This window comes from Pseudochaenichthys georgianus, chromosome 14, assembly GCF_902827115.2.
Source record: "Pseudochaenichthys georgianus chromosome 14, fPseGeo1.2, whole genome shotgun sequence".
NCBI classification, from domain to species: Eukaryota; Metazoa; Chordata; class Actinopteri; order Perciformes; family Channichthyidae; genus Pseudochaenichthys; species Pseudochaenichthys georgianus.
The window spans coordinates 31,247,534-31,273,999 of NC_047516.1; the positions used below are offsets into that span (position 1 = coordinate 31,247,534).

The window sequence follows — 26,466 nt, forward strand, 5'->3', positions numbered from 1 at the left end:
TCAGTTGACTTTGACCCTTGGACACAATGTTAGACATAATTCCAATGTTGAAACTATGGAATTACCCATTTAAGGATTATTCTTATGGTTTTATGTTGTATTTCTACGTACTGTACACATTAGCCCTCAGTCAATTTAATGCAATTGTCAAGCAAAGCTAATTGAAGTTTCTAATGTCTGTAATTCCTAAAACCGTCTGTGTTTATGATTATAGCTATTAAAAATATGTAGTGCAGCAGGAAGAAGCTAATTGCATGGAAATTGTTGAATTAACTGTCATGAAAAAGCCACTCAGGTAATAAGAGAACAGGGGTGTAAAATATAAAGCACACATACTTCACTTCTTATAAGGGCACCCCAGACAAGCTATATATTAGCTATAAAAAAAAAAGAAATATGATGGCCCTTATTCTGTGGGTCTATGTGACAAAGGTTCAGGATTGTGAGGGTCGTAACCTCCATGGAGCAGCCATGCAACCATCTTTCCTCCTGCACCTTCCTTAAATGAGAGGCAGCTTGAAAGTGTCCAGGCTCCATTACTGAGTTAATATTTCTGCTGCTATACTGTTTTAATGGCACATTAATCAGATTAATAGTAAGGAGGGGGAGCTTTCCTGTCAATCTCTCTAAGAACACAGAAGAGCAAAAATAAGCCTCAGGGTGAACCATCAAAGCACTGATAAATCTGATTAAACCTCAAATGTATACCAAACAGACAGAAAGGAAACGTCTATTTTTTCACAAAATAAGAAGGATAAAGAATGATTAAGATGTTGATGCTGGTGGAAGTGGAAGGAGCTATTGCTAATATTTACGACAAACTAGTGTATCCTTCTTCTATACATATATTCACGCGTGTTTGTTCACCAAAAAGAAAAAGCATTAATTAAATGTATTATGTTGTCAGATTTCACATAGCTGCAATAGGTTAGTTGAAAGCAATAATATTAGGTTTAAATAATAAATATTAGGAGTAACTTAATATTATTGCTGATAATAACCTGATACAGTTCTGTGAAATTTGTTGACATAATACATTCAACTTCAGTCAGCATTTGAGTTTGTTCAGTGTTTCAGGGAATATAATGCAACACTAGCCCTGTTTAAATGGGTCATTACATTAAACTATGTCTCATAATACGCATCCCACAGCTCCGCGGTGAGCGTACTGTACGCCCTGGGGTAGCCGACACAGAGAGGGAGGTCTAATGGTCTGCAGTATTAGTGGCTTAATTGCCATATCCTGGTCTCCATTGGATTGCGAGCAGGGCGTTTTAGTTTAATTGTGAACCATCCTGTCCTGTAACCCCCCCCCCCCCCCCCCCCTCCATTCACACCAAGCTACCCGGCCCACCAGAAGTGCATGGTGGGAGTATTTAGTGTTGGAGATGGTCTACATGATGCACTTGAGGAAGCTGACCGCCTTTGGACAAGGATGTTGGTAATATACTGCCACCTACTGTCACAATAAAAAAACTAAACCCTGTATTATAAAAACGAAGCAATGGATTCCCAATCCCAACGCTCCCCCTAACCCTAAACCACACTGAAAAATCTGAAAAAGTTGACTTCAAATAAATATATGATGCCAACAGATTCCACATAACTGTATTGGGTTATTTGAAAGCAATAATATTAATATTTTGTATTTGTGTTAAAATATAATATTAAAGGTGGGGTAGGTAATTTTGGAGAAACCAGCTCGATTTGGCTAGAATTTGAAAATACACAGCCGGAAAAAATCTGCCACTTCCTTACAGAGCCCCTCCCCCAACACACACGAACGCGCACATGACCAATGAGGGCACGAGATAAGTTTGTGTCCAGATGGAAGGCTGACAGGCAGGTAGGCCATCCAGTTATTTTAGCCGGGCCGGCTAAAATTATTGGTCGTGCTTTTTACAGCACCACGGCTTCCACAGGACTTCTTTAGGACTGCATTAGCCTAAGCCCCATTCCCCCGCGGGTGGGGGAAAGATCGCAACATCTGCAAGAAACAGCGTCTGAGGGCTTCTTAACATTTAAAAACCTATTAATGTGTCATACCCACTTAACGGGAAGAAACTCAGCTATCAGGCAATATTAACAATTTTTAGCAAAACGAAACAAAAGGGTAATAACAAAGGCTCTGAATTAGCCCTGAGCGAAGAAATGCTAACACACTTAGCACAGAACTGACGTTAAAATACCCTTATTACTTATCGTATCTGTACAAACAAGATATCGAGTAGCAAGCTGAGATTGCACAGACTCGACAGGTATTAGTATCATTACTGACCGATCCAAACTCGCGACATGAGAAGCTAACAAAGACATCACACCACGTAGCATTAGGTAGCCAACACGGCAATATGTCTTACCTTTGTTGTTTTCTGATCAAAAGTTGTCTTCAATGCATTCAAACTATAAAAACGCTGCTGAAGGTGAATCCATAGGTTAATCCAATGTGTCTGTGTCACTTTGAAATTATTTCTGATAATCCATCAGCAATAAACCTAGTTTTCAGTTTTCAGATTTCAGAGCGTACGATTTGGGCAAACTGCGTGCGCATAGTTCTCATTCCTCAATGGTAACGTGTTTGTGTATGTGGAAATTCCCCTTCGATTATATTGGCTCTAACGGTTCAAAAGAGATGTCAATCATCAAAATCGACCAATGGGTTCCAGAGAAACGGCAAATCCACCCAAATGACCCCAGAGGTGTTTTTTTTGTTGCTAAATCTCTCTAAAAAGGTGAAATGTCACTTGTTTTGCATCAATCTTGATACAGGGTACTTATTATATGTTATAGTTCGGATTCATAAAGCTTTTAGTCTACTATCCCATCATCCAAGGGTGGTTTTCACTATAAGTAATGGTTTATTTTTGGACGGACACTATCATTTACATTTTTTTACTATGTTCAATCTGAATTTACTTTAAAATAAAAAAAATCTATATTGATTCTGACTTTTCTACATTCTACTCACAGGTTTATCATTGCTTTGAGAACAAATATTATTAATTTACCAATTTTAGAAGGGAAGTTATTGTCATTAGTTCTGGGAATGTCCTTTTCGAGACCTGAACAACAGACTTGGGGCTTAACAGGTTAGAAGCTATTTGTTGTTCAATGTATTTGATATTTCAGATTGTATACATCATTATTACCTGATCTTACCCATTTCAAAAGTAAAGTGATGTGATATCTGTTCTTTTGTCGACACATTTTAAAGAAAAAGTTGTAATTTTGTATTCCTTATACTAGAACTGAATCATATCCAACCTTCATTACATGGTTTGCAATTTGAATCTCAAACAACACACATAAAAAGGGTGTAAACTACATCAGCTAAACCTTGGTGCAATCATTGTTTTATTTGTTATCATACCCCTTTTCAATTGCATTATTCCTCTCTGTGATAGCAAACATTGAGTCAGTGTGTTGGTGATTAACATGTGAACAAAGAGAACAGGCTGACACATGAGCAGATCCTCACTTGTGGTCCCTTTTCCTCAACCTTCACTGACTGCACGGGGAAATTTACATTTTAATGGCTCAGGCTGCTTGGTGCCCCCTGCCTCAGAGTGAAAGCTCAGCTGAAAGCGCGGGTGACTGCTCCCAGAGACAGACCAGCTCCACACAAACACAAAAGCTGCAGAAACGAAAAGCTGGACTTGGTTGTAAACGATTTTGGCTGAACCTCATATAAGAAATCGTTGTTTCAGATATAAAATAGCAGAATGCATTACTAACCCTCCCTAACCCTAGCCCAACCAGGAAGCCTGTCTTTGCTAAAGAAAAGGTTGGCAGGTTGTCATTGTGACCTGTACTGCCATAAATAAGGTAGGACGTGGATTATCACTTCTCTACGTAACTATGACCTGCACTGTGTATCATTCTTAGAGATTTTAACTTTAGTCTTTAATAACATGGCAGCAATTCATAATTGTGCTCATGATCCTGCATCTAAAGCGAGATGTATAGAAACTCAAATCCAGAGGGGTTTTCTTTTAAATCTATAGACATCTTCTTGTGTCCCGCTACTGTGGATCTATGTAAACTGTAAACTCTGTCAACTTGGTGCTGTTATATCCATTTTCTTTTTCAAATTAAACAAATTATTTTGTATTCTTTCATATTTAAAGGAAAATAAGGAGCTGCTGTTTCTCCTATGGGGCCCTGTTCTACTGTCTCACAGTGTCTGGAGTCTCAAGTCTAAAACGTTTAAAATAGACTAACTTCAGTACAGTCTAAATGTGTTTGCCCAAACCATTTATGTTCCTTTGTTTTTGTGAATTGGGTAAAAAAGTCAAGGGTTAGGGTTAAGGTCAGGCTTCTAAAAGTCTAAGGAGCGAATATAAATTCTGAAAAAATGTCAGGACTACAAAAATAAATAGAAAGTGAGTATTGTATACATTGTAAATTGAATGAGTAAGACAGTACAAGCATAACAAAGGCATGATAAATAATCTGTACCTTATTCCTTACCTTGTCCTTCTTGTTATCATGCTGCCATCTAGGGGTAAATAGCTGTGTTGCAATGTGTGTGTGGTGCCTCCTACCATATTAAAATGCAGGCTACAATAAAATGGCAGTAGTTAATAAATGTGCTCATGACCCTGCGTCTAAAGCCAGATGTATAGAAAATGGTATGTCAAACAAATATCATTATTTCCACTTTTTACATTCAGGTTTATTAATGACTGAGGTAAAGCTTGTTATAATCTGCCGAAAGTGTTGACCAATGAATAACACTCATAATTAACTCAATGAGTCCATGACAATACTTTAAACAACAATTTATTGTATTATTAATCAGGGCATTATAGATATTTGAAGGTAATCCGGTTCCTGGGTGTGGTTGCACCAGCTGTGATGCTGAAAGAAATACTTTTTAACGACATTAAAAACCCTGTTACATGGGGATCTATTTTGTGCACTGTACTTTATAGGTTGCAATGTAGGATTTAATCTGATGTTGCCTGCATCAGTAAACCCGTCATTACTTTATGTTATCCCAACATTTGCCTTTATCTCCATAAATGCTGAGATGCAACCACATTTTGGAACACACACAAACGGACAAATTGCTACTTAACCTTTGAGGCAGACTTTACAGTTTGACATAAAACAAAGTAATGCATAGCTGACGTGAGAAATCCTCTGAGGCTGTCTGCAGTTGGAACAACACATCAGCTCGTATAGGGAAATATCCAGCATCATTTCCCCTTGTTTCTAGAAGTGACACTGCATGATGGAAAGGACCGAGCATAACGTGGGGTGCTAAGAATGTCAGGCCTACAAAATAACAGTTAAACAAAAAATATCAATTTTCTTACAAACATTTTCACACGTGATTTTCAGGTTATAGTCAGTCGTGAGGCACTCGTATTGGACAGGCAGTTTATTTACAAATAGCAGACCCATACACACGAAGAAAAGAAAGTAATGATGTCAAATTTCCAAAGAATATGGATAATTGGATATTGGTTTCCAACAGATCTCAACAATCAACGCATCGTTTCCCCTCAGTCTCTAATTGTTACTGCATTAGGGCGTGAAAAAGTAATCAAAAAACATACAATCACCAACGGTCGTCACCTTTTTACTTTATAAAAATATCACCATGGTGGTTCACAGATTCACAGATTAGACCGTGGACAGAGAGACATATTTACAGTAATACACACGAAAGGGGAAAAATGGAAATAAATCATTTTGGAACAAAAAGGTTGGCGGAGAAAATATGAGCAGTGCAGAGAGGGTCCCAAAAGGCAAAGCTTGAGCAATTCTTTCTTAAAGGTCTCTAAATGGACACCTTTATTCTTTTTCATTTGCCCTGTAAAGACCAGACAAATTAACAAGTTAAAAAGGAGTTATATAGTTGTACACATTGTGATTAACATATCAAAACAAACGTATATTCTCTATTTTCAATCATGTCATTCTTATTTGACATACATGTGTGCGTTTAGATAGAAACACAAGTTGCCAAGTGCTGGCAATTTTAAATAAAATAAATAATGTTTCAGAATGTTCTTACACATTTAATGAACTTAAATTATAAAACATACACAACAAATGAACTTGACAAAAACAGAAATTATGATATTGTTACAAGATATATTGCGCGACCTGTTACACATCAGGATATATCTGATCCTGTTTCGACTATACTTTTTAAATTTGTATGTCTGTTACGATTTAATTTGATCAGTTTAATAAACAAGATAATTACAAAACATATACCGGAAGTAAAGTGATGTTTATACTTTTAAGTAGCGTGCACCATTCAATATTGTCCGTAACCATGGTTCCCATTTATTCAATTTAATTCTATGTTATTGTTAAATGTCTCATCTGTTTGGAAGTATCTCATGCAGACAAGTTTGACATGTTCTTGTTAGTGTTTTATTTATGTAACCTTTATATAGGGAGACAACGGCTCCTTTGACAAAGGTCTCAATTTGGATGGATCCCAGGTTAAATGTTATACATACAATATTTTAACAATTTCAAAGCGTATTATATAAGCCAATGTTTCTATGGATGGTAACCTTGTTCTTCAGAGCAAAGAATTCAATACATTTGGATATCTTTTTAAAAGTTCATAGTGCACAATGTATCATTTTCATAATAAAGAAAAAAAAACTGTGAATGCGGTATATGGACTGAAACCGTTGTATCTCTACACATGTGAAGTAGATGCCACAATCACACATATACAATTGTTATTGTTTCAAGATAACACAACATTATCTTATTGAAATGTAGAATGACAGAGATGCAATGGGGGGGGGGGAAAGTGGGGGAAATACAATTTAAAAAAAGTCAGATATATAATGTTAGAGTTTTCATTATTGTCAGAGTTATTAAACCCTTCAAATCTTTTATCCATTAGTCTTGGTATAAAAAACTGTTATTTTACTCAAAGGTCTCATGTCATGGCCATTTCTACTGATCATAATTCCATTGTTGAGGTCTACTAGAATAGATTGACATTGTTCAATGTTCCAAAATCACATTGGTTTCTCATACAGCATCTCTGTGTAGTATGTGTATTCACTCTCTGTCCTAAATGGCTTGTTGGAGGTGGCTTGGTTGATTTTGTGTACAAATGCCATTTGAAGCTCTGCTGTAAAACCACATCAGAATGTGTGGCAGGTTATTAAAGGTATCACAAACGACATGATGGAAGGGTCAGATGACAGTGAGTGAGATGAGCTTTTAACATCAGAAGATCTCACCTCAAAGTTCTTCAGCAGTACGGCCAAAGTGAACAAACTGGGTTTAGTATCTAGAATGAGACTGCCAGTGCTGAAGGAGCGTGGGAAAAACACAAGAGGACGCCATTGACGCCATTGAGACCGCATATAAAAACAATAACAAAACGAAAGATAACTTACATCCATATTCACTTTTCCCATAATGTAGCACTTATAATAACCATCAAAAAGTAATACAATAATCCATTAAACATATGATAATAGTAACACATTTTAACGTTCTTGTTTTTAAAATAAAAAATAAAACATGTGTGCAGACTAACAAATGTGCACACCTTTACAGCATGCAACATAAAACACTTTATATGACAGGGGTAGGATAGGAAATGTGAATGATGCACTGCAACTTTACTATGTGGATGAAATATGAAAATCCAAGATCCAAAACACCAGAATGAGGTGACAAACGTTTTTACTGATGATGACAGGCGAGGTGGAGGGCGCCCTCTGCTGGTGAACCATGAGATGAGGACATGATGAGAGCCAGATGGGACAGGATCAGGACAGCACACTGGTGTTCTGTGAATCCACGTCTTGCATGCTCATGACATCTGTACTTACTCCGCTCTCATACACAGGGTTGTCGAAAGCTGACTCTTCGGTCATGTTGTTGTACGGCGGCAGGGATGTCGGCATTCTGATGGTCTTCCCTTGGATCCTGAGTAAAGAGTAAAGAGTAGAGAAGCAGGAACATCCTGTAAGAGCCCGGAAGGATTGATAATGAAATAAATGTTGTTAAAAGTTGCGACTTACTTTACAAAGTAGACATAAATCCCGAGAACAACCACCAGGATGATTGCAGTCGGGATAAAAACTGCAAGGGCAATATTGGTTCCATCCATGCTGTAATCCATATTTACAACTAGAAAGATGGGGGGAAGACAATTATAGGTATTATTTCACCTGTGAAATACGCACAAAACAAACATAATTATACTGCAATTTTGTATACGTAACTCACCATCTAGCCTGCGTTCATTCACAAATGCGGTTGAGGCTGCAACAAAGACACACATGCAGTTTTTTCAGTATTTGCACCAAAATCACAGTGCATAATATAACATGAAGAAATCCATCCTTGCATTCACAAACAACCACAAAAAAAGCTTGTATAGTAATATCTCCCCCCAAATGAGACAGTTGTTAAATAATTGAACATTTGCTACCATGTGGTAGGACTGTCTGTTCTTTTACAAAATAATTCACTATTTTGATATATTGTGATATGTAAAGAAAATGTGAAAAAAGCCTTTAAGTTGTTTATTCTTTGTTTTGCGTCTATTTTATGGAAAATGAATCACTTTGCGAATTGTGTGGCGTTTGGGGGTGGAAGACAGAAACAGACGAAAATAATTGAAGAGGTGTTGGGTTCTTTTTTATACATGTATTATTAACAAGATGTCGTTTTTTTTTACATCGCAGTTATCTTCAATAAGTGAGTGCAGGGTTTACCTCTGCAGGCAGGGGGGGTGCTGTTCCACTGTGACGGGTGTCCGGGGATGCAGTAGATGGAGCCGTGGCCCTGCAGCTCGTAGCCCGAGTGGCAGGAGAAGCTCAGCGTTTCTCCTGCTTGGTAGAAGGCCTTCTCAGAGCTCTGCTCACTGGTGGAGGCGGCGCCGGGGTTCCTGCACGGCTCGTACTTCTCAGCTGAGAGGACGAAAGGTTATGTTGTAAAAACATTGTCATGCACCTTTTTCAACAGTACAAAAAACACTGACGAAATCAACCGAGACATAAAAGTGCAAGATAGACCTTTAGTTTGTACTCTCTTTACTCTTTTTTTGTCTTTAAAAATTGTATCAGTAATCAAAACCTGCCTATTATTACAGAAGTGCACAAGGATTTAAGAATCCTTGTTGCATTTTTGAAAAGGTCTCATATTTAGAAAAGCCGTATAATCCAATTAATTGTTGTTTGAAGTGATCAAATTCTTTACTTAAAAAAATGATAATTCATGTTTAGGACTTTCTTTCCTAATCGTACCTCAAACAGTTGTTTTATTATTTAGAGATGAAGTATATTGAAAGTTAATCATATGTTATCAATGTAAAATCTTAATCTAAGCAAAAAAGTAAATAGTAAAAATACATTATTTCCCTTTGTTACATTTCACACAGGCTCCGCCCTCTACTGGACTCTATGGGTACTACCCTTAACCATGCTATGCGAGCATTCACATACTGAGTTGCATAAACGTAGCCGGCCAATCAGGGTGAGCCTACCTGAATGCACGCGCAGGCACACAGTATATAAGGCGGCCACGCCTCCTGATCCTGTTATCCTTTTTTTCTTCAGCAAGCGAGCAACAACTGATTCAGAGAAAGCAAAAAACGTTTTTAAAGAAGAAGAAATAAGTGATCATATCTTCATGGAGTCACCACTTCTAGAGACCCAGGCCAGACCATCGTGCCCTGGCTTAATAGCGGGCGCCGATCGCCACCACCTCTGCTTCGAGTGTTTGGGGTACCAGAATATGGCAGAGGCGGTGCCATTCACGTTCGCCATTTCAGTGGGGCGGATGGCTCCGTTTTCCCGGGAGGAGGATGACGAGGACTTCTCGTTGTCGGGCACTTCTCGTTGTCGGGCACTTCCGGTCCGGCGTCCACCGCCAGGACTGTCCGCCAGGACTTCCCGCTGGTGATGGCCATGGCGGCGGTGCGTGGCAGCCCATCTGCTCCCAGCAGGCAGCAGGCTGGGCAGAGAACCTCTGCCCCGCTGCCGCGTGACAGGGCGGCTGCAAATGAACACGGGTGTGTTGGGCGTCTCGCCCCCACCTCACCGGATCAGAGCGATTATTTGGCCAAATTAATAGCTTGGTCTACGGTGTGGCCGCCGCTGCTTGCTGTGTGATGTCCCTGGGGGATCACGCCGCATGGCACTTTCCAAAAAAAGGCTGTGATGATCTCCTGGGAGCCCCTGGGTCTACGGAAGGGCTCTTTGGATCGATTTCCTTGGTCACGTGGGTGAGGAGTAGTCACAGCTTGGCGTATGATGCTTCTTGCTCATCCTCAGAGGGCAGAACATTGTCCCACACTAGCCGCCCGGCTGTAACTCCAGTAAAGGAAGCAGCAGGCGGGCGCGCGCACGCACGTGAGGGGAATAAACCGCAGAAAGTGCTGTCAAAGCACTGTGCGGGTTCAAGAGACGATATTGCCGGCGTGCTGTTGTCAGAAAACACACCTTGCCTGGTATAATAGCTCAGATTAATGCGTTTCACCGTTGAATGTGAAAACACAGCGTTAATACGAAGGCGCGCGGCCCCGTGAGAGTGGCCGCGGTGCGTTCAACGACCTCCGTAGAAGAACGGTGGGTTACGTATTGTAACATGTGTAACATGTCATGGCCAGATCCAGGGAAGGGGCAAACACAGCCCAATTGATCCAAGTGGATTGTGGTCAATTGGAAGAAGAGCAGCCCCATACCTCACCAGCAGGTGGAGTATCTGGGGGTTCTGCTCGATGCAGGCAGACTACGGGCCACCCTGTCAGAGAGCAGACAGGCATCCCTGCTTCGGGCAGTTTGCAGACTGCGACAGGGGGCGACAGTGTCAGCTATGACCATTATGCTGAGTTATGCGATTACTGCATATGCGTCGACTGCAGAGGTGGTTTGCCGGTATTCGTTTAGATCCCAAGAGGCACAAACGACTTCTGGTGACCATCCCTCCTCAGTGGAGGGCAGCCTCCGATACTTGGGGTCCCCAAAACATCTGTGGAGGGGAACTCCACTGGGGCGAGAGACCTCCTACATCACGGTGTTCACGCCCAGTTCGGGAGAGCGGAGGTGGACCTGTTCGCCAACCGGTGGAAAGGCGTAGAGCAGCTTTCTTGGCCATGGCTCTACGGGACAATCCACCCTTGGGGGTGGACGCGTTTGCACACGAGCCATGGCCAAGAAAGCTGCTCTACGCCTTTCCACCGCTGCGTCTCATTCTCCCCCTCCTGGAGAGGGTGAGACAGGAACATCTGTCAGTCATCCTAGTGGCCCCAGGTCGGCGTTCGGCGCCATGGTATGCAGAGGTGACATAGATGATGGTGGGCCAGCCTTGGGCGGTGCCTCAGGTTTGGGGAGCGCTGTCTCAGGAGACAGGTGCAATGGGGGCATTACCCACTCTGGGCCAACCTCTCCAGGCTTGGCTCCTGAGAGGGACAGGCTGAGACAGGGGGGATTGTCTGACGAGGTTATTCAGACTATCCAAGCAGCAAGAGCAGAATCCACCACAGCCTGTTAAAGGCCAAAGTGGTTGGGATTCCAGCGATGGTGTGAAGAAAGGAGTCTAGAGCCTATGGCCTCATCCCAATACCCCTCCTCGACTCCTCCTTTCCCTCACTCGCGTCCCTTCCTTGCATCTTAGCTCCGCCTCCGTAAGATGCGAGCGAGGGACACGAGGAGGTGACGCGAGGACAGAGGAGTCCTCAGGTATTAATTGGGAATCACTCTTAAACGACGCCTGTTAATGATGACATGTGCACAGCTGTATCCCCTCTCATCGGGCTTAACTGAATAACCCCTTAGAACCGGCCCATTTCTGGTTAAATATTTATTTAAATGAATGAATCTTTCTCTTGTTAGTCAAGGAAATCAATGATGGTTGGTCCTGCTTTTGTGTTCCGTTATGGTGTAAAATGTAGCCTACATTTAAATAAAAATATAATTATAGTAATGTGAAAGCCTTTTAGAAATGAATTGCACATAATAATTCCCACGGAGCTGTGAGCACTTATACATTTATGTGACGCTTTTCCACTCATCTTCCAGTTGTCGGTTTTCCTCGACCAGCTGTGAAGGTGGGGGCGGGGGTTTTATACGCGAGTAGTGAAAACACTTTCACATAGTCTGCTAGCGTGTATCCTCCCTTTCGTCTCCTCCCTCACCCCTCCTCCCTCACCCCTCCTCGACTCGGGAAGAGAGGAGTCGAGGAGGGGTATTGGGATGAGGCTTGTGTCTTGTAAGCTGGGCTCTATTCTGTCCTACTTACAGTTACTGGTGGACAGAGGGCTTGCTTATTCCACAATTAAAGTGTATTCAGCAGCCATTTCATCCTGCCATGAGCGATTTGGAGGCAGGTCAGCCTTCAGTCAGCCGCTTATGGCGCGGTTTTTGCAGGGGGTCAGGAGACAGCGCCCAGTGGTGCAAGCCTCCTCCCTGCAGTGGGACCTGTCGTTGGTGCTCGAGGCTCTGGTCACAGAACTATTTGAGCCTCTGGAGCGCTCCTCCCTGAAGGCACTGTCATTGAAAGCAGCTATGCTGCTTGCCTTGACTTCGGCCAAAAGAGTGTCCGAGCTGACCGCTCTGTGGGTACACCCGAGTTGCCTTTTGATCCAGGGTGACCGTAGCGGGGCGATACTCAGACCGAACCCCTCCTTTGTTCCCAAAAACCTAGGGAGTTCCTTTCAGGTCAAGTGTTATACAGTTGAACGGCTTTAGTCTTCCACCCCATGTTATGTAGAGCGCACGGCTTCCATTAGGCGCACCGAACAGCTGTTTGTGTGCTTGGGGGGTGGGGTAAAGCTCTGTCCAAGAAGCATCTGACAGGATGGCTCTGCGAGTGCATCTCATATGCCTACGGACAGGCGGGGAGGGCCTTCACGGGGTATGGCCGTGTCATCAGCCTTGTTCAACGAGTGTGGAGGACATATGCATGGCGACGTCTTGGTCTACAGGCCCCTTCATAAGGTCTTATCTCTTGGACATGTCTGACTCACCTGACCCCCCCGGGACATAGTGCGCTTATGTTTTCCCATGCGCCTTAGGGACCCTGGAAACGTAGTATGCTGCAAACCCCATACAGGAGTTCGCCTTCCTCACTATTTTCCATGCACACTACACGAGGTAAGCGTGTGTGAGTGTGGGGACCAAAAGCCGGTCAGGGGCAGTGTGATGGGTCGATGTTGTTGAACGACAGGGCGTTTATCCATCAGGGCTCCACCTGTGCTTATATACCAGGGTTACAATATTTATCCCACCGTTATATTTCACACAGGCTCCACCCTTTACTGGACTTTATGGGTACAGTGGGTGGAGCCCTCTAGCTAGGGGCCTTGTCTTTCCTATGCCGCTCGCTGAAGAGGGTGTAGGATAACAGGATCAGGAGGCGTGGCCACCTTATATACTGGGTGCCTGCATGCGCATTCAGGGAGGCTCGCCCTGATTGGCCGGCTACGTTTATGCAACTCAGTATGTGAATGCTCGCATAGCATGGTTAAGGGTAGTACCCATAGAGTCCAGTAGAGGGCTCCACCTGTGCTTATATTACCAGGGTTACAATATGTAACCCACCGTTAAGTAGTTTAAAGTAGCATTAAATGGAAATACTCAACTAAAGTACTTCAAAATTGCACTTGCAGTACTTAAATGTATGTACTAACTTCCTTTTCCAATAGTACATTGTTTAAATCATGTATTCAAAGCCTGAAAGAAGCTCTGTGTTGAGTTATCTTGTGTCTATGTGTGTGTTCTGACTCGTGGCTTACGGGTGCACTTGGGCAGCCTCTCGTTCCACTTGGGTGTGGCTGAGTCTCGGTTGTAGCAGGTGAGCAGGCTGCTGCCGGACAGGATGTAGCCTTTATTACAGACAAACTGCACTTTTGATCCAACGATGAAACGGTTCCCTGCGATCACCTTATGACTGTGCTCCACATTCCCTGGGTCCTGACACGTCAAAACTGGTGCAGCACAAACACAAAATAAATAGATTATTAGTTGGCAGTTGTAGTAAAATAGAAAACATTTGTACTTTATGCCCACAAGATAATAAAGAACTGTTCATGATTTTAAAAGAGTAAACTGTTTCTTTTGCACTCTAATAACATTGTTATTCTCAAGACTGACAAAATGACAAAATGACATGAACAAAATGTAGGGATTGTTTTTTTAATTTACATTCAACAAATGTTTCCCTGTCAAAACCTACATTACCCACAAGTATACTAAACCACAGACAGTTGCTTGGAGATGTATAAGTAATGTTTGTAGCAGTGGTGTAAAGTAACTAAGTATTTACTCAAGTACTGTCTGTACTTAAGTACAATTTTGAGGTACTTGTACTTTGCTTGAGTATTTCCATGTTATGCTTCTTTGTACTTCTACTCCACTACAATTCAGAGGTAAATGGTGTACTTTTACTCCACCACAATTATTTAATACCTTTAGTTACTTTACAGATTTGGATTAATGATGTGAAATGTAATCAACACTTAAATCAGACTTTAGTTACACCTGGAGTAAATTCACAAGCTACCCTGCAGTATACAAAGTCATTAAAACTAGCTGTAACCTTACCAGCTTTGTTAATGACCAATAATTATAAAACATATCATATATATTATTCTGAAGTGGACCATCTTCAGAAAAAATACTTTTACTGTTGGTACTTTAAGTAAATGTTGATGCTAATTGTTCTGTCATTCTAATGACTGACATCTATCTCCTTGACTGCTATATCCTTAGTGGCCTCTAGGGACAGGGAAGTGGATGTTGGAGTGCATTTGGTTTATTTTTGGGGAAAAGTACATCGTATTTTGTTGTTGTTAGACATTTATACATGTCTTTGTTTGTATCATTTCAGTTTCTCACCGCTCCTATTAAAATACCAAACGTCAGCTCCTGTCTCAGTCATTTTTGGGAGAGTGTTTAGCTCGCTGCATAGCCATGCATCTACATGCGTGGTGAGGGCAGAAGACTAATATGTTCGTACTTTTACTTGATTAACATTTTGAATGCAGGACTTTGACTTGTAACAGAGTATTCCTACACTCTGGTACTTCTACTTTTACTCATGTAAAATATCTAAGTACTTCTCCCACCTCTGGTTAGTATCAGCTAATATAGCATCTAAACATTGGATACAATATGAAATGGGGAGTGGGCAAGCAGCAACCTTGGGTTTGAAAAACCTGAATTATTTGTAATGACCAGCAGGGGGTGTATCGCTGGTTGGAAAATAAGTCTGATTGTATAGAGGTCGATGAACAAAATAATGCTACTTTTTACTTGATTTATTACCTCAGTACACATATTCCTATTAAGCTCCAAGAATATCTGCTTATAGCAAAAAGACTATATATAGTCTTTTTGAAAGACTATAGGGGTTTAAAAATGGTTGCCAGGTGCCAACATTGGCCTAAACCAAAGAGACTAGTAAAGTAAATAGTTCAAATATGTCATGGCTACTGGTATGAAAGGGATACTCCGGACAATATGTGCAGACCAGATTATCAGGATATTTTTATCCAAATTCATCTGAGAAAAAGACTTATGATAACCAAACCAAAGGATTCTGGTGTTGTTTTCCCCTCACTACTCTCCCAATGTGAACAAATGGAGAACAGTTTACCTTCCTGACATTTGGGCACATCTCCGCTCCACGTTAGGTCCCACTGGCACATGAGGATCTCCGAGCCTACCAGTTCAAACCCAGGGTAGCACTGGTAGGTGATGACGGTGCCATGGATGAGGTCAGGGTGGGACGTGCTCTTCCAGCCGTTGGTGATCTCCGGCAGCTCGGAGCAGGTGTCGTTCCTCGCCACCTCTGTGGATGTTGTAGTAGATGTCAGAGGTGGGAAGTAGTGGAGTACAAAAACGTTGTTACTGTACTTAAGTACATTTTTCTGGTACCAGTACTTTACGGTGGCTGACTCTGTTGACTCCTTTAAAACTAATTTAAAGACATTCCTGTTTGGGCAGGCGTTTTGGTAACCGGTGTGCTTGATTTTATTCTATTTTATACTGTTTTTATTTTGTTTTCATTGTGTTTTATTGTGTTTTTATTGTGTTTTGGTGCTTTTATGACTTCTTAACACGTGTGGTCATTATCATTGTACGATTCCTATGATGATGTTTTATTGTTTTGCCAAGCACTTTGTGATTGTGTCTGTGAAAAGTGCTTTATAAATAAACTTTACTTACTTACTTACTTTACTCCACTACTTATTCTTCTGACGACTTTTTACTTTTACTTCTTACATCTTTAACACATATACCTGTAGTTTTTACTTCTTACATTTTTAACACAAATACCTGTATTTTCTACTTCTTACATTTTTCTAAACAGGTTTTTTACTTTAGTTTGAATGTGTGTTTGGTGGCCTGACCATTATTATTTAGAGTCATTGCGTGCCTATTGATTTGAACACGATCCGTGTATCCATCATTTCCTGGTCTTCTCTAAAGAAGAGCGACCAATGAGAACGTTGTCATGTTGCTGTTGTTCAGCATCAAAACATTCATTAGCTAACAATGACATTATTGTTCTATTAATATAAAGTGAGGTCAGTTACTATTTAAAACAGTTGGTAGTTATGGGTACTTTTTGCTTAAGTACATTTCGAAGACCATACTTCTTTACTTTTACTTGAGAAAATAAGTTTAGTCAGTGCTTTTACTTTTACCAGAGTATTTTTAAACACGAGTATCTGTACTTCTACTTGAGTAAAGGATGTGGGTACTTTTGCCATCTCTGGTAGATGTGTTGGTAGAAAAGATGCAAGAAAGAGTGGGAAATAGCTGATTACAGACATCTTTATGCAGACACAATGAGAAAAAAACAATGGTACTGGGAATATTTCTTTATGTATTCTTATTTCTTTAGTAAAAGGACAACTATTGAGGTTCCTTCGTGGAAATCCTAGCATTGATATACAAGAATGTCCTCTGCAGGGGAAGGGAATATAAATGCGAGACTGTCTGTGTGCACGATAAAGCAGCAGATGGAGAAGACAATGTAAATAGGGGCTTGTGATGTGTGCTTGGAGCAACACAGCATGTGGTTTGGCAGCAGTCAATCTGCGCCTCTCTAACTGCCGCATGCTGGGCTTAGAAAACAAGGCGTAGCAAAACCAGCTGACGTTGAAGTGTGCCCTATTATTTTCTTTCTGTGTTTGTTGTTGTCTCATCCTGTGCACCTTGAATACGCCAGAAGACATCGGCAAATCAAAAGAAACACAGGAAAGAAAAAGGAACAAATCAAGAACATTTTATAATTTGTTACCTGCTGGGTAAGGAGAATTTCACATTTCATGCTTATTAGTACAATTCTTGTTGGTTTCTAGTGTCTCTTCTAATGGGAATAGTACAATGAATGTCTATCATCATTTAATTGTAAGTTTAACTGCTTCGTACTTCATTAAACTGGAACAAAAAATCTAGTTATTTTTCTCAAAATAAATCCCAATTTGATCAAATATAAAGAAGAACTGTTCTTACCAAAGAAGTGGACCACAAAGCCGTTGTTGTAGCCATAGATGTTGGTGGCAGGGTCGGACTGAAATTGAATGGTGACATCCGCCATGGAGGTATAGAGCTTGAAGTGTGGCTTTGTACCGCTGTATTGTCCCAGGATGTTGGCCGTCAGGTCGTCTCCATCATAGAAGGTCAGCAGGTCATTCTTACCAATATGGAGACTGCAACAGACATCAGAAACGGGTTAATAAACATTTCATGTTCACAATGCATTCCTAAGTCCTTAATTCACATGTATTGCTTAGGTCTTTAACTTGTACAGTGATAGTTCGTTATAGTGATGTTTAGACTGTATTGATGTGTATCTCATTAAGGATTATATTTTTACATTACAAGTGACCCAAATAAGAAGAACTAATACATTCCTATCCGATGTGATCTGTGCTGATTTGTGCCAATAATATGAATGAAGCTATTGAAAAAAACAAGACTTCTAAAGATATTCATATAACGTGGAAAAAAACACATAACTACAATTACATGAAATGTGTCTTACATGTCCAGCGTAGTACTAAAATGCTGTATTGATTTGGAGCCACTTAGTCATACAACATTGAAGCTATTGAAAAAAAACAAGACTTTTGGGTAGAGCTTTAACAGTTAGGTGACTGGTTACCATCTCAGTGTTGAAAGCAAAAGCTGAAATATGAATTCTGTGTATGTTGGATGAATCTGATGTGAAGTACACACTAAATAATGAATGATGTATTATTCACATAGGTCTCATGAATATGTGCCAAAGTGTAAATCTGCAATAATATTATCTTTTAACAATGGCACAATGCTAGCACTGCTTTTGAATTAATGAATCACCTCCCACCCGCACAAACTCTCCATTTCTCTTTGCTGTATGCGAATAAGTCACCAATCAAACTATTTTCAGTAAAGCAGTATTCTTTAAAAATGGTAACTAACCCCCAAGTGTATCTCTTTACAATTTGCAGAATCTGGATTAACACAAATTCAAAGTGATTATGCCTGAAAATCACATTTCCCGTTAGTACTGATCAGAAGCTTATTTACAAATGCTGTCTCCATAACTCTTTGTCATTGATAAACTTTAAAGGTCCTATCATGCTATTTTTAGGCAATGGTATAGGTCTCAGATATATAAAAATATATAAAAAAACATGTCTATGAAGTGTTTTGCTCAAAATACCAAACAGATCACCCATTCTAGCCATGCCTCATATCCCTCTATTTCACTTCCTGTTTCAAAAGTGCTGATTTTATGTTTAAAGCTTTAAAAAAAAAAAAAAAATTATGAAAAAGAGGGGCGGAGCTTATGCCTGCTCATGCGGGAGATTCTACCGGTTGATACTGCGGTGATGAAACGCCATATCATGGATTATCAAGGATTATTTCTGAAACAGTTTGGAGCTCAAAGGCTTTCTCTCTTGCCGGTTATACCACAAGGTGAGTTCCTTTTTATTTCCTGCTTCTTCACACACATGCTCTCTCCAGTACAGCTTAGCTCTGAGTGTTAGCCATGCTACGGAGCCCTGGAGGGTTCATAGAGAGAAAATAAAATAAAACGAGGCCACGTTTTATTAATTTGTGCGCACGATATACTTTCTCGTTCGCACTACATACTTTCTCGTTCGCACAAGATAGTTACCGGTGCGCCAAGTAGGAAGTGGAGCGCATAGAAATGGAGATTGAAGAGAGATCAAACTTTGTCAAAAAAGCCTTCAAACAAACTAAACACTTAAAATAAGAAACAAAGGAGTACAAATCCTTTAGTAAGAAACATGCCTGCAAAGATTATTTACATCTAATCAATAGGTCAGAAGGAGAACATGCCAGAACCTCACGTAGTGAAATATTTAAGATTCAATGTAAACACGTGCGAGCATATGAACTGTATGACTGAGACGTCTGCAACTTAATACAATAATGTATTCTTATCACTGTATAATATCTCAAAAACTAATAGAACAAGCAACATGTGTTTTAAAGTACTTGAAAACAAACCTAAATGCCTGTTTCTTTTGTCCTCTCAGTTAATGTATTGCTTGGTAATGAACACACAAAGAAACCAAAACACTTTCTTTTGAAATCAAATGTTATACCTGTATTCTTTGTGATACTACCTTCTGAATTTTCGTGTGTGTCGGTTCTAAAAACACATGGACATGTATTTTAGGCCTAATGAGTAACCTGTCTAAGAACTATATGTCTATGTTCATGTTGATTGTAGTGTGAGCGCACTGATCTGACTGGGTTTCTTATGTTTCCCTTAATTGTGTGCAGAATCTCTGACAGGCGATAAAGGGCCTCCAGATTGAGGCTCCTTTCTGTTCTGGCAGATTGACTTTTAGAACCCATGAGACTAACCCAGAGAACATTGGAACTAACACAGTAGGAGCCTTTGACAGGGCCATTTGTTGTGGGATTGAAACAGTTTTATGTCAATGGAAGGAAACAAAAGACCTGAGTCTGTTTACCTCTCCTCAATCTCTTATTCACAACCTCCCCCACAATATTTCAACATTACTGCTGAGTAAAAACAAGCATGCAAGTCAAATGCATCCACTTCATCTTTAATCAGCCAGACTGGGAACAAATCCTACCTTTTAACGTTTACTGTCGAAACCAACCAACAATGTATATGATTGGACAAACAAGATGTCAATTCATGACCCACTAGATGAGGCTAAATATTTAAGTCAAAAACATAACCAGACTGGCTGATCCACTGCCTGCCTGTTCAATGTGCTGGTACTGAAACAAAAAGTCAGAGCCAAAACTGAATTCCAGCTCCTGACAGACACGTAGGAGATGCCAGCTAAATGAACGGCAGTGAAATTAGGTGCTGAGTGACAATACTCCCACTGGCTTGTTGGACGGCTATGGGCATAATTTACACCTCCAGGTTCTCCCAACAATCACCAACTGTGTTATACATGAGTACATGACAGGTATAACATGCCAGTTTCCATTTCCAAATGGCCATGAAAACACTTTATGCTTATATGCAAAGATTGTCATAATAAAGCATGGGTAGTCCAGAAAGGAAGGCCACATTGTTTGCATTTTTTATTCTTATCATATTTTACACCTTAATTGTATTCAAGCTTTATCCTCGACCATCTGCTCATTTAAACAAGGCTTTTATCTATGTATTTTCCCTTATCTCCTCTAAAAGGCATCCCTGCATTTAGACTACCCTAGAAGTCAGGCAGTCTTAAACTGTTGTATTAACTGAACTATCTTCATTTCACTTCCTTTGTTGCTACATACCGTACATGTTCACATTGGTGTATCTTATCAATGACACAATCTGTATTTGTTTACTTGTTGGACTACTGTGGTGTGGGCATGAGAGCTCAATAGCATTTCTACTTAACAACAACCATTCACGAAAACACAAAGTGTTTTAGCATTTGGAAGCAAAGCACATGTTACAATAACTTCAAGAACTGATGACATTCTTTGAAGGGGTTAAAGTTCTCGGAGGAAAACACAGAGAACACCCAAAGTGGATGATACTGTTGAAGCGAACTGTCAATCAAAAGGTAGTCACGTCTTAATGCATTCTCTGCCTGATCTTCAATTGTATTCTAATAGAACCATATTCATCAAAATGAACTTAGGTAATCCATCAAGTGAGAAGTAGGGGTGATTTTCATATAGACTTTTATACAATTGGACTTATTTTTCCCTGTGTTGGATTTGAGAGAGAATGCAGGTTTACCACACATCTGCATTTGATTCACGTTTCAAACCCAGAGGTGGCCGTTTGGAACAAATGTACTATAATGCAGTTCATTCCTATCTGACATCAACAACAAGAACTTTGATCTGATGTTGGACACGATACGAGGCCAACTTAGCACCTGATGATAGTCAGCGGTATTGGCACATCACTTGTCACAATCTGTGACCTTTCCTCCTGTCTGGGTTCCTAAGCCTCCCCAATTGCTCTGACTTATCGACAGTGCTGCAGTCAACCTTGGTTTTAAATGTTCCCACTGACCCAATCCATCCGCTCCACTGACTGCTTGAAGTGCACTTGAAATGGTGACAACACAAAAGAATGCCAAAGTGCTTTCAGTCCAGACTGAGACAGCACTCTGAAACCCAAATGTCATCCCACCTGGCTTCCTAATGCTTTCCTCCTCCAGACAGGAAAGCAGTCACTTCCTGTCCTCTGTTGCGAGCTGATAATCTACCAAATACATATTTCCACCCCTTTCCGTATGTGTTCCTTAGTTTATTTTCCATTTTGCAGTAGCATTAATGTTTATCACTCTGCTGTCAAGGTAATACAAAGTTTGACCACTTTAATACATTTGTATGATTTATTGGTTTGTTCTTGAAGATAAATGAATGGAAGTGTAGCTATGGTGACAGTCACTCTTCTTGTATAGGTTAAAAATAAAAGCATTAACCCATCAGGCACTTTAAATCAGTATTGGCTATTGGCACAACCTTAACCATAACCCTCAACTTTGTTATACCCCCCGCTGAATTAATTTGAGTCTTGTTTACTGAGCCCTTGAGAGAGTATGACTTGCTTTTAACATGGTCAATGCAGCTGGAAAGGATTCATTGGGTCCATTTCAAAACCATTTCAAGGCAATACTTTAGAGTTGTCCTATACTATTAAATGTCTCCTTCATCGACGTGAAGTTCCAAGGGTTTTGAAAGAGGACTTTTAAAGAATTCCCGAAAAGCTCCTCTGCATACCAATGGCACCGTCTCGATTCTGCAGATGAGGGGATGACGGCTGTTTTTTTTTACAAGCCTCTAGGCGTTTTGTCACCTGTCAAGTCAAGTCTGAAGAACCCGACAAATATCTAGTAACTCTAACAGAAAGGAAATTGCTTTTAATGTCACACTTTCGAAAGACAGCTTTCTAAATCCATTCATATGGATTTGACATTTAAATTGTTCTGCTCTGTAAAAAAAAAAGGTTATTTCTTAAAATGAAAAAGACCATTTATTTCCATGGCACCTTATCCAGCACTAGTAGGGATTGCAATGGGGTGCAACGCATAGAGTCTCAACAAGAGGGCACCATAAACCCAGTATGTCCAATTTAAAACGTCTCATGCTCAGTAAACTGACAATAACATTACCACGGTAAAACAGACTTTTCCCCACTGTGCTGAAATATGTTACACATTTCTAGATACAATACTCTGAATGCTAGAAATCCACATGTGAATGGTTAACCTTGTTGTATTCCACAGGTGGGGGATATCAGCTGTAACCTCTCGTCTCCCGCTCCGTGCTAATTAGCACAGAGCCAGCCCTCCTGTTTGGCCTAAATTAATTAATCAGTTCTCATTATGCACAGTGCTCCACTGTAATTGCCAGCACAAGCACAGTGATGAATGATAATACAGAAAACATTCTCATTAATGTGTAAAAGTGTGTTCCCACCCTTATAATGAGACAGCTCTCATCCACAAGAGCCCTTTGTCACATGTGTGCACACAAACACACAAACTATGTGTTGAACTAGCCTTTATGAATGCAGTTCTCAAGATGAGCAGACCAGACATGAGGGTAATGGGAGGGTCTGCGGGGACCACGCAAGCTGTGTGTTTCTACTGCCACGAAGGCCATGCATGACCAACCTTGAGATAAACCAGAGCCGGCCACGGCGTCATTAATTTGCAGCCAGCGGCCTCATGCGGCCTCATGCGGCCTCATGCGGCTCAGGATTAAAACAAATATTAGGCTAGTGCAATTTAAAAACAGATCCCTGAGTGAAAATCAGTTTACCTCAAATCAAACGTCTCTACTTCTGTATGAGGGGGGGGGGGGAATCCTCTGATCCTTTTTACCCTGTAGGTGCACATGGTTGTAATCATTGAGTCTTAATCTCAGAGTAAAGAACAGTGAGGCAAGCAGGGTCACACACAAACCCCTGTGTGGTATTTTGTTGTTGTGTATTATTGGCATCCTTGGTATCCTCCTCACTTCCACCAAACATTCTTTGGAGTCTATTGAGGGTTTTTTATAAGACTTAATTTAGCCATATCTAGAACAATCTAAAGTATGCAATATAATGTTCTGTGCCTTATATATGTTGTCCAAATTCAAGTATTTGAATTGTTTTTATTAAGGAAAATGCTACCACGCATATACAGGAGTTATTTCCCGCTGATACTGGTCCTCCACAATAATTGTTGTGAACTGTTTGCACTTTACTCTGATCTCTGTCCGGATTGTGTGCCGTTCAGGAATTATTTTCTTTTTCTTGTTTTTACTGTAAGTATGGTTTGTACAATACCACAACAAGCAGTACTTTGCCCTTATCAACTTGTGACCCCAGCACAAATTAGAATGTCCATCTGATCCAATTATTAAAAATAATGATTAGCATAATTTGCTACATGCTCATGAGCTAATTCATTTTGATGTATTTATTCATGTTTAAAAGAAAATCATTTTGGCTCCTGTCAACAAATAGATCCTAATTTTTTAATTGTGAAACTTATATTAACTGCTTTCTTTTCCTGAAGAGAAACTAGGAAATTCTAAAAAATAAAAATAATATATATTGGGTTTTCTATTTCTACATGCTCTACCACTGTGGATTACAATCGATATGTTCAGCATCGAAACCTGATGGCATGACTAAACCGTTCAAATCATAATGAAAGAATAAATAAATAGAGGAATTAAGAAAGTGTACACATAACCATTATGTGCTTGCATTGATGACCACCATGACCACTAGCTAACAATAGCCTCTGAGATTTATCAGTGACTCTATTATTCTCTGACCTCAGGCAGTATTATTTCCCGCTGGTTTAATTTGAACCTCTCTGCTCTTGTGTGCAAGTGCTTCAGGCAAAAACACGAATCACTTAAACTGTGCTCTACGGTAGGCATGCTGGAGTAAATATTGTGGAGAATCGCAAACGGATGAATCCACATAAGATAATATGCACAAATAGTTTTGCTTTTAAAGAGACATTTACAATATAATGTTTTTACTTAAGAGCAATGACTCGGATGAGAAAGTATATGAAGGGACATTTATGTCAAGTAAGAGTGATGGATGGAGGAGAAGTTTTCCTGTGCCTATATTTTGACATCTGTGTGCATGCGTGTTGAATGTGTGTTGAATTGCAGTTGGGAGGGCTGTATAAGTGGCTCAGAGTAGTTCACTGCCAGAGCATATTTATTTCAAAGCCAACTCTGAGACACACACCAGGGAAGTGGGAGCAGGGAGGCTTACTGGCTAATCTGGTCAGAGAGCGGGCTGGAAGCTACACAGAATTGTTAATGTAGCGGAGGAAAAAAAAGAAATCTAATTAGTGACTGCAGACACAGAAACACTTCCCCATTACGTGTTGTAATATGTGCCTCTGCGAGTGAAATAAAAGATGAGAAAAAAAGCGAGTTTGTGTCCAGAGTGTTTAACAACTCCAGGTCGATCCGGTGTCCTCTCTGAACCCCCTGTGTGATTTGTAGTCTTACACCTGAGTGTGGTTTCTTACATTTGGATGTCCAGCATGATCCTCTTGTCCTCTTCCACGTGGATGCCCCAGATGCAGTCCTGACCCTTGTCGTAGGCCTCGGGCCAATTAGGAGACAGCACCACGCCGGCAGAGTCCGTGATCTCCCCGCTGCACACAGCTGCAACACACAAGCCCTCAGGTTCACACTGAGACACACCTGCTAAAGGATTTCATCACACAGAAACCTTTGATTAAAATGTAACATGATTTGGAAAGCAAAGTAAATATCAAATTGTTAGGTTAGAAACTAGCACTTTCTATGAAGCCCATGCACTAGACATACTTGTTAAGACATTAAAATGTGTTTATAGCACTGTATAACTGTCCAAAATAAACACATACAAATATAAAATGCTTTATGATGAGCAAACATCAAACATTTTAAAACATTTTATAATGACGTATCATTTCAAAAGTCCTAACACTTAATAATTGCTGGTCATTCACAAAACATTTTTAATCTCAGTGTAATATGAATTCATAATTGTTATACATTATAAACATACGGTGGCCCTGAAGTGCAAGACACCACAGCATTTCAGAAAACACTACAGCATTTCAGAAAACACCGCAGTATTTCACATTGGACGGAAAGGGTATTCCTTTAGGGAGAACACATGCGTCATTCAAACACCTCTTCTCGCTTCACAGCACATCTCTATAGTAGCCGGACAAGCTTAACTGTCCACAGACTGAACCCAAATATAACCATTTCGGTCGACGGGCGCTCGCCGGCTACTCCTTCTGCTTCGCAAGAAGACGGTAATACTAACGCCAGTTAGTATTAAAATCGACCTCGCCGTTTCCTTCCCCGGAAAGTAAGGTAAGGTTTTGATTTTTCTCAAGCTAGCTACGCACCTGTTGCTAGCTAGCTTCCCCTTACTACCGACACCACGGTAGCGAGGACGCTTTTCTTTTTCTCTCTCACGGAGGAGAAAAGGATTAGAAGTATATTGACACACCAGTCAATATTCTTTGAGAACAAAGGACCCACACCGTCCCTTTTTCTCCGGATTAAGGACGGGTTGGTAACACTTTTCTCTCAACGACGTACCTGTTACGAGCGGGTCCTCTCCACGCCATGAGGCGAACAAGATGGACGCCTCTCCCCCTCACACCAGAGGAGTCAGGGACTCGGAGGCTCGGTCATGCGGCTGCGGGTTGAAGATAGCAGGCACAGACTCACACCAGGTCTGCTCGTCCTGCCTCGGGCTGGAACACGCCCAGGAGGCTATCGACAACCCCGGCTCGTGCGGGCATTGTGCCCGTTTCACCCGAAAGAGCCTCCACCGACGGCTAGCACACCAAGCTAGCTTGTTGGAACAAGACTCCCTCATGTCCACTGATTCGTCGTTTGGCAATCAAGATACGGGGGCGTCCGCCGCAGAGACTGAGCCCCTCACTGTGTCGGTCTGGGGCTCACTAACAGCGGCAGCTGCGGAACCGGGATCCCACGCCGTGTCAGGCCGGGACCC

The 26,466-nt window shown here is 40.9% G+C and overlaps 1 protein-coding gene across 2 annotated transcripts in view; it reads right to left on the bottom strand.

Annotated features, from left to right (window-relative positions):
- Window positions 1-4,804: 4,804 nt before the first annotated feature.
- Window positions 4,805-26,466, bottom strand: part of LOC117458132 (seizure protein 6 homolog) — a 122,356-nt gene continuing 100,694 nt past the window's right edge. Inside the window, exons 9-18 of one of the 2 annotated variants that reach the window (XM_034098401.1) lie at window positions 24,971-25,109; window positions 17,472-17,668; window positions 15,604-15,798; window positions 13,742-13,933; window positions 8,721-8,915; window positions 8,230-8,265; window positions 8,022-8,130; window positions 7,830-7,926; window positions 7,230-7,299; window positions 4,805-5,821 (exon numbers count right to left, since the gene is read on the bottom strand). In XM_034098401.1, coding sequence (XP_033954292.1) covers window positions 7,273-7,299; window positions 7,830-7,926; window positions 8,022-8,130; window positions 8,230-8,265; window positions 8,721-8,915; window positions 13,742-13,933; window positions 15,604-15,798; window positions 17,472-17,668; window positions 24,971-25,109 — 1,187 coding nt within the window. In that variant the 3' untranslated portion in view covers window positions 4,805-5,821; window positions 7,230-7,272. Of the gene's footprint in view, window positions 5,822-7,229; window positions 7,300-7,766; window positions 7,927-8,021; window positions 8,131-8,229; window positions 8,266-8,720; window positions 8,916-13,741; window positions 13,934-15,603; window positions 15,799-17,471; window positions 17,669-24,970; window positions 25,110-26,466 lie in introns of those variants that run through there. The other variant, XM_034098400.1, reaches the window with a different exon arrangement.